The sequence below is a fragment of the Gossypium hirsutum genome, chromosome D11 (assembly GCF_007990345.1).
Source record: "Gossypium hirsutum isolate 1008001.06 chromosome D11, Gossypium_hirsutum_v2.1, whole genome shotgun sequence".
In the NCBI taxonomy this organism is placed as follows: Eukaryota; Viridiplantae; Streptophyta; class Magnoliopsida; order Malvales; family Malvaceae; genus Gossypium; species Gossypium hirsutum.
In genome coordinates, this window is record NC_053447.1 from 24,514,288 (window position 1) to 24,528,030 (window position 13,743).

The 13,743-nt window shown below is 38.0% G+C and overlaps 1 protein-coding gene across 3 annotated transcripts in view; it reads left to right on the forward strand.

The window, feature by feature from the left end:
- Window positions 1-1,625: 1,625 nt before the first annotated feature.
- Window positions 1,626-13,743, forward strand: part of LOC107913206 (uncharacterized) — a 35,270-nt gene continuing 23,152 nt past the window's right edge. For 2 of the 3 annotated variants that reach the window (XR_001688428.2, XM_016841718.2), the window contains exons 1-4: window positions 1,626-2,021; window positions 2,172-2,281; window positions 3,058-3,223; window positions 3,339-3,439. Coding sequence is in view for 2 of the 3 variants with exons in the window: in XM_016841718.2 (XP_016697207.2) it covers window positions 1,886-2,021; window positions 2,172-2,281; window positions 3,058-3,223; window positions 3,339-3,439 (513 nt within the window). In the remaining variant the exon portion in view is untranslated. The remainder of the gene's footprint in view (window positions 2,022-2,171; window positions 2,282-3,057; window positions 3,224-3,338; window positions 3,440-13,743) is intronic. The other variant, XM_016841720.2, reaches the window with a different exon arrangement.

Sequence of the window (13,743 nt, forward strand, 5' to 3'; positions counted from 1 at the left end):
ATCTTTAAATTAAAAAAAAAAGTATAAGGACTCAATGTCTCAAAATTAAAATATAGAGACTGAATTTTAAAAGAATACAATAGTGACCTTTAACATATTTAAATCAATTATATTTATCAACTTTGAAAATAAGTTACAATCTCTAGATTTCTTAATTGCAAATAAAACTCATTTGTTTCTTCTCTATCATAGAGCTTCAATCCAAGGATTGTCTAGACTTAATTTTGGAAGGATGGAAGTTGTTTCAAGGATCGTTGGGATTTAATCTTGGATGATTGATGTCTACTTCAGGGGTTGTCAAGAGATATTGAAAACAAATTTGAAGAGAGTTTGGAATCTAAGGGTCTTCAATACTTGATCTTGGATGGATAGTTTCACTTCAAAGGTCATCGAGACTTGATCTTGAAAATGAGTTTGGTCTCCTTTGTATTGATGCGACCAAATTGGGAAAGCTTTGAGCTAAGGGTTGTCTAGACTTGATCTTGGATGGAAGGATGATTCTACTTCAAGGGACTTCTAGAATTGATCCTGAAAAAATGGGTGAACCTCCTTTCTATCAATTGAATAAGATCGATTACTCAAAAAAAATTGAATAAGATCGAAGAGCGGGTTTCTTTAGGATTTTGAGTTCTTCAAATTCTTCGTAGACTTCTTAAGATTTTGGAGAGAACTTCTAGTCTTCAAAATCTTCTTCTTGAACTTCTAGTGTTTTTATATTTTTATATAAAATCAAATGCGCACATATAATTAAGGTTGTGCAAAAAAAATTAAACAGAAAAAAATGAAGGGAACCAAATCAAACCAAAATACCTGAAAAAATTTGATTTTTTGATTTTTTAAATTTTTTTCGATTCCAATCTTTGGTTTAATTGGTCGATTTTCGGTTTTAACTTTTTTAATTGATTAAGTATTGCCTATTTATATACCTAAACCCAAAATAAAGATATACCCATTAAAACTTAAAAGCGGAATGAAAATAATAATATTATTTAACTTTTTGTACTTTATATTATGTGTACATATAAAAATCTGATTTCTTGATTGTATTAATTTTTTATGATATTTTTTATTGTTCATGTTCCAAGTTCGTGATTCTGGAAAGCATAGAATGTAAAGAGATGGTGGTGTGAGAAAATTTGTTTATTTTGTAGGCATTTCAAAAGTGAGCAAACAATTTAGGTTGCATCTTCATTCTTCAACTCCCGTTTTGTAATGCATGCAAGTGGAACGTGAAATGTATTCTTTTTCTCTTCTTTTTTAAAAAGGAGCTTCATTGAAAGGATGAGAAATGTATTTTAATACTTTTTAGAATGAATTTGAAATAAAATAAATAAATTAAAAGTGATACGAGATAGAAATAGTAAATTAAAGGAGAAAGATAATTATGAAAAAAAAATTATAACTACTTCAATTAGAAAATAAATATTTTATTTTGTTCAATTCATACGACACAGCACACAAGAATACTGAAAAATCAAATTGAAATATTAGCCTAATATTGGGCCCAAATACTCCCGAAATGGTGTTCCAATATTACCCTTGTTTCCGTTAATTCATTTCTAACTTCCTGCCAGGCTTTTCGATTCAAGTTCATCAATATTTATAATCTTTCTAATATTATTTTCTCCAGATTTCTCTCTGGGGATGTATTCTCTTTTCACTTAGAAACTAAGGCAAACAAATTGACCTTAAATTTCCATTTACTTGCCAACTTCCACTTTAGATCAGAATCCGATTTTTCTTTTTTCTTTTCTAAATCCTGAATTTTGCCTTCTTTTTTTTTTTTTGCTTATTTATACGCTTACATTTTAAAATAGTTTAACTTTATTTGCCATTAAAATTTTTTTATGGGTTTATAAGTTGAGAATTTTGAAAACAAGAAGCGATGGAGTGGACCACGTTGCAACACTTGGATCTACAGCATGTTGCTCGAGGCATTCTGCAACCGTTGCAGCCACATGCTGCTGCTTTTCATCACACTCTGGCTCTAGTTGCCGCCGCCATTGGCACGTATATCATCGGTAATATCAACTATAATCCTTGCCAATTTTTATTTTTTTGAAATTTTATATGATTTAGAAGTTGAATCTGCTTTAAATGAAGGAAACACTTGTGTGTGTTCTGTTCTGTTCTTTTTTCTTTCTTCTTTTTTTTTTTTTTTTTGGTTGCAGAATTTGATGCTTTAACCGGAAGCAAGTTATCTACTATAGACATTGGCTCGCCAGTGGTTCGAATGTCTTATAGTCCTGCAGGTGGCCAATGTGTCATTGCTATTCTTGAGGTTGGTTCTGGAATTGGAACTTTTAACGTAGATCATTAAGGCAAACAAAATATTATTGTTGTCCTAAGAATAGAATTACTGCTTATCAAAATTGGTATTAGTACAATCTTTACATCGGTTAATGTAGGTGGAAGAGCAAACGAGATTGGTATCAGTTTCATTTTAAGATTTCATTGCCTTTGAAAAGTTTTTTCTTGAAAAAGTATTCCGCAATGAGGAAATAGTTTGATTCTTTTTCCCAAGAGTGTCTTGTTATTTTAAAGTTTGGTGTTTTCTTTCTGTGTGTGTTGATCTTATCAGTCGCTGACTTAAACGATTTTTCTTCCAGTTTTAGAATCTCTCTGATACCGGTATTCAAGGGGTCTTATGTTTTGTTAGGTTTTTCCTATTTTTGAGAAGAGTAATGCCAAGCAGGCTATGCAGATGTATATAATGTCACACCTATTTCACGAGAAGCAAATTTGGTGTTTTTTTTCCTTCCATTATTATGATATTACCACTAAGATCCTAGTGTGCCTTCCTTGATGTTTTCCTGAAGTATGCTGCCAGCACTCAATTTTCTCTTTTATTTGTACTTGAACATTGTATTACATTTTGAAGAAAAAAGTGCATCCTTCTCTAACATTTTTATTCAGTGCAATATGAGTATGATGAGCTCTCTGTTTTTATGTGAATGGATCACTATTATTTTTTTGTCTAGTTCCTCTCTATATGAAGTTCTCCTACATTAATCATAACCTTTATTTTTTTTCTTTCCTGAAAATTTCATGTTACAGGATTGTACAATTCGTTCTTGTGACTTTGATGCTGAACAAACTTGTCTTTTACATTCACCTGAAAAGAAGTCGGAGCACATTTCATCTGATGCAGATGTCCATCTTGCTTTGACACCTCTCCAACCAATTGTATTTTTTGGTTTCCACAAGAGAATGAGTGTAACGGGTAGGTTTGCTACTTGCCTTTTTTAATTTTAGAAATCCATTTTGTGCTTGCATCATCCTATTATATTATGGAAGTTATAATAGACTTTCTAAAGTTTTGACTCCCATGCATGAAGTTGTAGGGACCATTGAAGGTGGGAGAGCACCTACAAAAATAAAGACAGACTTGAAGAAACCTATTGTGAATCTTGCTTGTCATCCTCGACTACCTGTTCTGGTACATTTTCATGGTCCTTGGATTGGTTTTTATTGTCATCATTGTTAGTATTTTTTTGTTGTTGCTTTCTGATAGGGCTGTAAATGTATTTAGTTGCTTATGGTCCTCTTAGATCTAGTTCTGGTAGAGTTAAAAATCATTATAGGTTTCAGTTGGCTGGATTTCTTAGGCTAGGCATGATATTTGAATCTTGAATCTGCTCTTTTCTTTTGCTTTGATCATTCAATGTTCATGAGATATGTACGGTAGTATTTGTTGGTTTTTTAAGATAAGAAAGAAAAGAAAGACGGACCCAGTTTTAGCAATTAAATAGGACTTGCTATATTTTCAATTCCAGTACAATACATACATTCAGAGTATGACCTTAAATAGCAAAATTTTACCAACTGCAACTTGACAAATTGGCAAGTCTAGGCACATGTGATTTACTCATTGACTGATTTTTATCAAATCAGCACCGCTCAAATTATTCTATCAAAATAAAGATAAATAAAATAATCTAACAAATTTTCTAAACAAGTTAACAACTTGTTAACTTGTATCAAAAGCTTTGGAATAGTCCGTAGCATTTAAACCTCGCATCCCAATCTGCAAGACAATTTACGCCTTGCATATCCACAAATCTAATTCACTTGATAGTTCACCAACTAACAATCAGCCAAATAGCTTGTTTGCCAGATAACTTACACCAATGTTGTCAGCCAAATGTGCAAGTTGTTGCATGAATGGTCATCTCGCAACACTCCTCCTTGGCTTTTGTGAAGCAAACGTCAATTTCATTTATCAGTTTCTCAAACCTCGCTTTTTCAAGAGCCTTGGTCAGAATGTCCGCCAGCTGACTCTCTATGCTGCAATGAACTAGAGTCACCTCCTTGCTCTATTTGACTTCTCTCACAAATGGTACTTGATCTTGAAGTTTTTTTTCTTCCCATGAAGGACAAGGTTCTTCACAATTGCAACGACGGATTGATTGTAGCACAAAATCTGCGATACTTCATCCTACACAAGATTCAAGTCACTTAAAATTTTTCTCAGCCAAATTGCTTGGGTTGATTGCTGCTACTACCACATACTCCGCCTCAACTATGGATTGAGCAATAGTTTATTGCTTCTTGGATCTCCAACAGAACACACTAGAACCAAGTGAGAAGAGATATCCAAAAGTGCTTCGCATATCATCAACTAGTCTTGCCTAATCACTATCAGTATAGTGACCGCATTCACACATTGCCATAAACAAATGATTTTATAAGCGCGACTTTACTGCAAGTATACAAGTTAGTTGTAATATTTATAGTATTACAATGGAACACCAGAGTATTTTAAGAATCAAACCTAGTGATAAATAGCATATATAATAGAGTCTAAGCGACTACTAATACGATTTTAAAGTATGACAAATCATAAAAAGGAAATTTTGCAAAAAAAAATGCTAATCTAGGGATTAAATTGCAAAGAGTATAAAACTAAGAATTTAACCAAATAAATGACTAACGGTGGTTTGTTGATTTCAATGTGGTTCATCGATTTTCAGATAAGGAACTTAAATTGCTTAAATTATTAAGTGGCTCTATTTTATCTTTCGATCTCAATTTTTCCAACTTAGATAAATTAATTTTGATTTATCTCTCGATCTCACCAGTTAATCTGAGACTAATGAATGGGTGCGCAACAAGATTACCTTTCAGTCTCACTTGTCTAGATATTCCCTTAGGGGTGTCATTTCCTAAGTTTTTAAGTCTATTCGATTCAGTCTAATTTATTACGATTTAATTTTATCCAAAAATCAGTTTACCCACAATTCTATCTACGAACTCCCTTTTAGGTTTAACTATTCATAAAGAGAATGAACGTGAAAATGAAAAGTAAAGAAGTCATTAAAGGAAAACTTAAGAAAAATATAAAAGTTAAGATTTTTATAGAAAAAAAACTTAAAAGAATTAAGAACATTCAACAGAGAAATCTAAAGCAATAAATATAAAAAAAACTAATTTTAATAGATTTAAATTAGAAGAAACTAAAATACATTAAATTAAAGCTGAAAATATCTTACAATAAAAGTAAAATGAATGAAAGTGTAAATAAACCTAAGTTACAGTAATAACTAACTTAGCTAATATTAAGAATAACAATAACAAGAAGTAAATGCAGGAAAATAAACTCTAAAATTAAGAAAAAAAAGGGGAGAAAAATGAAAACCCTAAAAAATGTGCAGAAAAACTAAGAAAGAACCTAGAGAAAATTAAAGCTAAAACTAAACTAATGTGTGTTTCCCTCCTACTCAGTTAATTTTGGTTGTTTTAAGTTGAATTTTGATGGATTTTCGTTAACAAAAATTCCCCTACATGGGCTTTGGGTGATTGGTGGACCGAATGGATAAAGGCTACCCTTTTTGTCCAATTTTATCCCACTGACGATGTTGATGTCGCGATACCCAAAAGAGCATATCGCGATACCTTGGGAAATGTCGAGCCTAGTGTCACGGACTTAGGATTTTTGCCTCACAATCCGTGCGGCCTTAGGCAGTTTCTTGCTTCAAAAACGCCTAAGTCAGCCTAACTCCCACGATTTGAGGATTCAATAGAATTCCCCTTTGAAAACCAACACAAACGAAAGCAACTCAAAGATCAAACAAAGACGAACGAAGAACGAAATAAGAACAAGCCACGAAATATCAAGAACACAAGAGAGAATAATGTTTGAATGAATACTCTCAAGAACTATTATTATTCCTCAAAACTCAAGTGATTTACATTGAGGGGAGAGGCCTCTATTTATAGTAGAGCCTCCCCAAATCCAACGGTACAGATCAAGTACATGAATGGCTAAGATCGAATGGTATCTACAAATCAAATCTCTAAGATTTACAAAATCATATCTCCTAAGATTACATATCAAATCTACGATTGTATATCTTCGAAGATTATGTTTCCATATGTGACGAGCTTGTAGATGGGCCTTCAATCTCTTCAAGCAATAAGTTAGTCTGATCGGGCCAAATGACCTCCTTCCCACTTGATGGATCATACGAATGTGTCATGGTTGCGGGCTCCCATGCGCAACCCATGACATTCTCCCCCACCGAATCTAGCGACGTCCTCGTTGCATCCTTCGCGTGGTAATGATCTATCTTGTCTTGAAATTGCCACAAGGCTTCAGCGGGTTCCCAACTTGTCTCACTATCAGGGAATCCCTTCCATCGGACTAGGTATTCATGCCGCGGTCGATAGTACTTTCTTCTGATCACACGATCCCCCTCTATGTTCTCCACTTCTCTATCATAGGCAGTTTTTGCCCCCATCGGTGCTCGTTTGGACTTGTTTTGGTTTGGGTCTTCTCCATCTTCATGGAATGGCTTAGGCATACTCACATGAAACACTGGATGGAGTTTGAGTTTTTCAGGCAACTCAAGCTTGTAGGCCACCTTGCCTACCTTCTTCAAAACTCGGAACGGCCCCTCATAACGTCGAACAAGCCCTTTATGCAACCCATTGTGTCGCAAAATCTGGTGCAGTTTAGCAAGGACGGAGTCACCAACCTGATATTGCACATCCCTTCGATTCTGATCCGCCCATTTCTTATTGCGCTTACTTGCCTTGTGAAGACAAGCTCTAGCCAAATCGTTTTGCTCTTGCCAATCTCTCGCAAATCGATAGGCTGCTGGATTCGGTCCCCCATAACGAGTCGCAACAGCATTGGGTGTAAGTGGCTGTTGTCCTGTCACTATCTCGAACGGACTCTGGTTTGTCGCCCCACTTCTTTGCAAATTGTAAGAAAACTGAGCCACATTCAGCAACTTTGGCCAGTCCCTTTGTGTGGCACTCACATAGTGCCGTAGATATATCTCCAACAACGCGTTCACTCGTTCAGTTTGCCCATCGATTTGTGGATGCATGCTGGTTGAAAAGTTCAAGTTCGAGCCCATTAACTTGAACAACTCCGTCCAAAATCGTCCCGTGAATCGCCCATCTCGATCGCTGATGATAGATTGTGGCACTCCCTAATACTTCACCACATGTCTAAGAAACAAGCGAGCAGCCTCCTCAGCAGGACACTCCTTGGTTGTGGGGATAAAAGTTGCATACTTTGAAAACCTGTCCACCACAACAAAAATGCTTGCAAATCCATCAGATTTAGGCAAACCTACAATAAAGTCCATGGATAAACTCTCCCATGGGCGCTCCGGAATAGGTAAAGGCTGTAGCAACCCAGCAGGAGCCTTCAACTCAATTTTATCTTGTTGGCACACCAAACAAGTTTTCACATAAGTCTCCACATCGTCACTCATTTGAGGCCAATAAAATCGATCCTCCAAGAGAGCCAAAGTGCGGTGCATGCCTGGATGTCCAGCCCATCTTGAATCATGACATTCCTTCATGACTTCCTTTCGTAAGTTCCCATGTTGGGGCACATATAAACGTTGTCCTTGAGTGTATAGTAATTCTCCCTCGAGCCAAAATCGCCTCGTTTTTCCCTCTTTAGCAAGCTCAATCAAATTTTTGGCCGTGGAATCGTGGGACAACCCTTCTTGAATGCGCTCCAATAAGGGACTATTGGGTTGGCTTATCGTTGCAAATTCCATCTTTCGGCTAAGAGCATCAGCTACAATGTTGGCACTCCCCGGCTTGTACTCCATGCTAAAATCAAACTCTGCTAGGAAAACCTGCCAACGAGCCTGTTTGGGGGACAACTTTTTCTGGGTTAGGAAATAACTATTTGCAACATTATCAGTGAATACCACGAACCTGGAACCCAGCAAATAGTGCCTCCATGTGCGCAAACAACGCACCACAGCAGTCATCTCTTTTTCTTGGACCGTGTATCTCCGTTCTGTCTCATTCAGCTTTCGACTCTCGAAAGCAATTGGATGCCCTTCTTGCATCAATACTCCCCCAATTGCATAGTCTGAAGCATCCGTGCGTACCTCATACGCCTTTGTAAAATCTGGTAAAGTAAGTACAGGTTCACTCACCATTGCTTGCTTTACTTGGTCAAAAGCTTTCTCACACCGAGAGTCCCAGTCCCATACTTTGTCCTTTTTCAACAAGTCCGTCAAGGGTGTAGTGATCTTGGAATAGCCTTCAATGAAACGTCGATAGTAGTTTGCTAAACCAAGAAAGGACCGCAATTCCGTTACCTTGGTTGGTGGCTCCCAATCGAAAATTGCTCGGACTTTGCTTGCATCCATTCGGATCATGCCACCTCCTACAATATGGCCAAGAAAAGGCACCTCTCGTTGGGAAAATGAGCATTTTTCCTCTTTGACATACAGCTCATTTTCCCGTAGGACTTGGAACACCTCCCTCAGATGTCCAACGTGCTCCTCAAGCGTCTTACTATACACCACAATGTCGTCAAGATAAACAACCACAAAACGATCTAAGAAAGGTTGTAATACCTTATTCATTAGGGTGCAAAATATTGCCGGAGCATTTGTCAACCCGAACGGCATCACCAAGAATTCAAAAGACCCATACCGAGTCACACAGGCTGTTTTGGGCTCATCCCCTTCGGCTACTCTCACTTGGTAGTACCCCGATCGCAAATCCAACTTAGTAAACCATCTCGCGCTACCAAGTTGATCGAACAAATCTGCAATGAGAGGAATGGGATACCTGTTCTTCACAGTGATCTTGTTTAAGGCCCTATAGTCAATGCACAATCTTAACGACCCATCATGCTTCCTTTGGAATAACATCGGCGCTCCAAATGGTGCTTTAGAAGGTTTAATGAACCCGGCATCTAGAAGTTCCCTTAACTGCTTCCTCAATTCCTCCAACTCAGGCGGAGACATTCGATATGGTATCCTTGCTGGTGGCTCAATATTAGGCAACAACTCAATCTTGTGATCCACCTCCCTCTTTGGTGGCAATGTCTTGGGCAACTCTGTGGGCATTACATCTTGAAAAGACTGCAACAGCTGCTTCACTTCCTTTGGGATTTCCCCCTCGAATTTCTCCTCCACATTGTTCCTTAAGGTGGCTAAATAGGAGATTTCGTTTCTACGTACTCCTTTGGCAAATTGGATTGCCGACAATGTTTTGCCTTCCATGTTTCCCTTTCTTTTCATTCGCACCATATAACGATGGTTCGAATCAGAGATCATCATGTAGTTCTCGGAAGGATGAATATACGCATTAAGTCAGTCAAACAAACTCAATCCTACCACAAAATCATAATCATCAAGTGGGATTACCTTAATGGTTGTCTTGCCTGTCCACTCGCCAAGTTTGAGTTCCACCCCTTTAGCCACACCCGTTATGGGAATACTTTCTGAGTTCACCGTTTTTATTCGACCCGAATCTTCCTCCACTTTGAGACCGAGTTCCTTCGCCATCTCTTTAGACATGAACAAATCAGATGCACCAGTATCAACAAGGGCATTCAATTTTCAGTCTGCCACGATGATGTCTACAAACATCAGCCCATTACTCGTCTTGTCTTCAACGCCGCCCAATATCGTACCAAGACTTTTGGTGTCAGGATTGGCCTCTTCGCGTGCTTCCATAGCATTGAAAGCGGCCCTCTTTGGACAAACACTCAACCTATGTGGACCTTGGCAAAGAAAGAATCTCATTGGCTCTTTCTTATCCCTTGGTCTACCATTATAAGTCCTTGGGGCTTCGCCACTCCTTTCTGTTTTCTCTTTGTCTCCCCCACCATTGCCTTTGGGTCTTGGCTTGGGTTTGGAAGCATCATTATTGTCAAACTTTCTCCCACCAGCTTCGTAGAAGTCCTCTGCCTCAGCCATAGCTACGGTCAAATCGGTGATACCTAGGCGGCGCAACTCTTGCTTAGCCCACATTCTTAGCCCATCCTCAAACATATAAAATGCTTCCTTCTCATTCAAGTCTGAGATCTGAAGCATCAGCTCACTAAACTCCCGCACATAATCTCGAACAGTGCCTTGTTGCGTAAGCCGACGCAACTTAGCACGAGCCTCCTTTTCAACATGCTGCGGATAAAACTGCTTCTTTAACTCTCCTTGGAACTCCTCCCAAGTCCCAATGGTCGTTCCTCCACGTCTCTCATCCGTGGACCTACGTCGCCACCATAAGAGAGCAACATCAGTAAAGTAAATCGAAGCAGTGTTTACCTTAGTGGCATCATCCTCAATGCCCATTGCTCGAAAATATTGCTCCAATTCCCACAAGAAGTTGTCCACTTCTCTCGCAGACCTAGCCCCCTTGAACTCCTCAGGTTTTGGAACATCTACATGACGTTGCTTCGGTCCTGAAGTCAACATCCCATTTCCCAGAGTGACCTTACAAATTGTGAGCTCCCCCTTAAGCTCAGCAATCTCCTCTTTCATGGCAGTTACCAGGGCCTCAAGAGCTTCGTCCCTTACCGTCAGCTTGTCCGAAGTGGATCTAAGAGTGTCCAGCACGAATACCTTGCTGTCTTCCCTCAGTTCCTCCATACGGGTTAGGACCACTTCGAGTGTCTCCCTCATGTCACCAACAGACTCCTCGAGATTGACCACTCAATTTTCCAAGCTCGACAACATGTCCCTCGATCGACTAGCCTTCTTGGCCCTCCCACGGGTCTCCATTGGCTCATTCTCACCAACTTCTCTCGACATCCTTCAATAGTGCTTTCGAAAGACTGGCTCTGATACCAACTATCACGGACTTAGGATTTTTGCCTCACAATCCGTGCGGCCTTAGGCAGTTTCTTGCTTTAAAAACGCCTAAGTCAGCCTAACTCCCACGATTTGAGGATTCAATAGAATTCCCCTTTGAAAACCAACACAAACGAAAGCAACTCAAAGATCAAACAAAGACGAACGAAGAACGAAATAAGAACAAGCCACGAAATATCAAGAACACAAGAGAGAATAATGTTTGAATGAATACTCTCAAGAACTCTTATTATTCCTCAAAACTCAAGTGATTTACATTGAGGGGAGAGGCCTCTATTTATAGTAGAGCCTCCCCAAATCCAACAGTACAGATCAAGTACATGAATGGCTAAGATCGAATGGTATCTACAAATCAAATCTCTAAGATTTACAAAATCATATCTCCTAAGATTACATATCAAATCTACGATTGTATATCTTCGAAGATTATGTTTCCATATGTGACGAGCTTGTAGATGGGCCTTCAATCTCTTCAAGCAATGGGTCAGTCCGATCGGGCCAAATGACCTCCTTCCCACTTGATGGATCACACGAATGTGTCATGGTTGTGGGCTCCCATGCGCAACCCATGACACTAGGGTCTTCTTAAAATGGTGGATATCGCAATACCACTGAAGGGTGTCTCCAATCTTCCATACTATTGGAGGTATCGTGATTTTAAGGTGTGGATATCGCGATACCTTTTCCTTTGGTGTCATTCTCACTCTTCTTCCACCTCCAACACGTCCTTACACCATTTAATTTGACGTTAGGCCCACAATGAAACTATTGGCCAAATTGAGTTACAAAATGAACAAAAATAAGACATTTTCACTTATTAACTTAAAATCTAAAAATTACGAAAAATTATGTAAAAGACACTATTTGCTTGAGAATAAGCTCTTAAAGTATACTAGGAAAGTCTAATTTGTCACATTAATTTGTGGCAAATCATGTAGCCAACAAGCTTCAATATATCTGTCTTCATGAACCACACGTCAGTTGACAATCCCCTTGATATATCTCAGCATCCTCTTAGTAGCCTTAAAATGTGATATATTGCAGCAGTGCATGAACCTTGATAATAGACCTACTGTGTACATAATATCTGGTCGTGTTGTTGTTAAATACAAGAAGCAACTAATGATACATTTGTAACTCTTCTAATCAACCTTCTCAATATCTCCATTTCTACTAAGCTTTTCTCCAAGTGCTATAAGCATGCTTGCTGATTTGCATCTTTTCATGCAAAACATTTCCAATATCTTCAAGGCAAAACTTTACTGACTGATAAATATCAATTCCCCAAATTCTTGTACTTTTATGCCAAGAAAATATCTCATTTTGCCAAGATCTAACATCTCAAACATTTTCTCCATATGCAACTTGAGTTCCTTCACCAAATCATCACAGCTCCTAATTACAAGCAAGTCATCAACTTACAAAGATACTATTAATGTTGTGACATTTTCAACCTTCATATAAAGAGTTGGCTCACTAAGGTTTTTCTCAAATCCTAAATTTTGCAAGTAATTATCAATTCTTGCATACCAGGCTAATTGAAACCCTTCACAACCAGCCTTGCCTTTAACCTGTTAAGTGAACCATCAGCATTGAGCTTGGTTCTGAACACTCATTTAACACTAATAACTTTTTTATATAATGACCTATCAACAAGCTCTCATGTTTGGTTTTTTCAAATCATGTTTAGCTCAACTCTCATTGCATCCATCTAGCCTTTTATTGGTTCAACCTCTTTGAAGCTCGCAGGTTCAAGAACTGCAACATTAGCCCTTTGATAGATTTCAGCAATTGGATGTGTGCCCCTAACTGGTATGTCATCAAAGTCTTCTTCTTTAGTTTGATCATCAGTAGACTGCAATACCTATTCAAGCTCTCCTTTCTTGAGCATCTAAGCTTCAGGAGCATCCCATTTCCATGTTTTCTCTTCATCAAACACAACATCTTTGCTCACTACAATTTTCTTGGGGAAAGGGTCATAGATCATGTACCCAATTTTATTGCTATTGTATCTAAAGAATATCCCAGACTGTAATCTCCTCTCGAGTTTTCTTCTTTTTACCAGTGGAACATGAACAAAACAGATACAATCAAATACTTTTTAAGTGAGAAATTGAAGGTTTGTTCCCGAACCAAGCTTTAATGGAGTGTTCTCCTTCACAGCCTTGGTTTGCAATCTGTTTAACAGATAGACTGCAATCTTAACTGCCCCAGTCCAGAATTCATTTGGCAGCTTGGTTTCAAGCAACAAACACCTCACCATGTCCATTACAATCTTTTTTTTTCTTTTTATACACTCCATTTTGTTGCGGAATGTAAATATTGGTAAGTTGGTGATGAATCCCAGCTTCTTCACAATAGCTTTTGAACTTGTCTAAAGTGTACTTGGTTCTATTATCAAACATGATAATCTTCAATTTGTTGCCAATCTGATTTTCAACCTGTACTTTAAACTTTCAGAAAACTTTAGCTATGCCAATTTTTTGTTTCAAAAAATAAACCAAGTAATACCTCGTGCAATCATCAATAAACAGAATGGAGAATCTATTGTCGTTCAAAAATGTGTCTTTATGGGTCCACATACATCAAAGTAGACCGAATGCAGTTTTTCATTGGCACATCCGGCTTTATTGCTGGAAATAGAAGCCTCGCATGCTTCCTA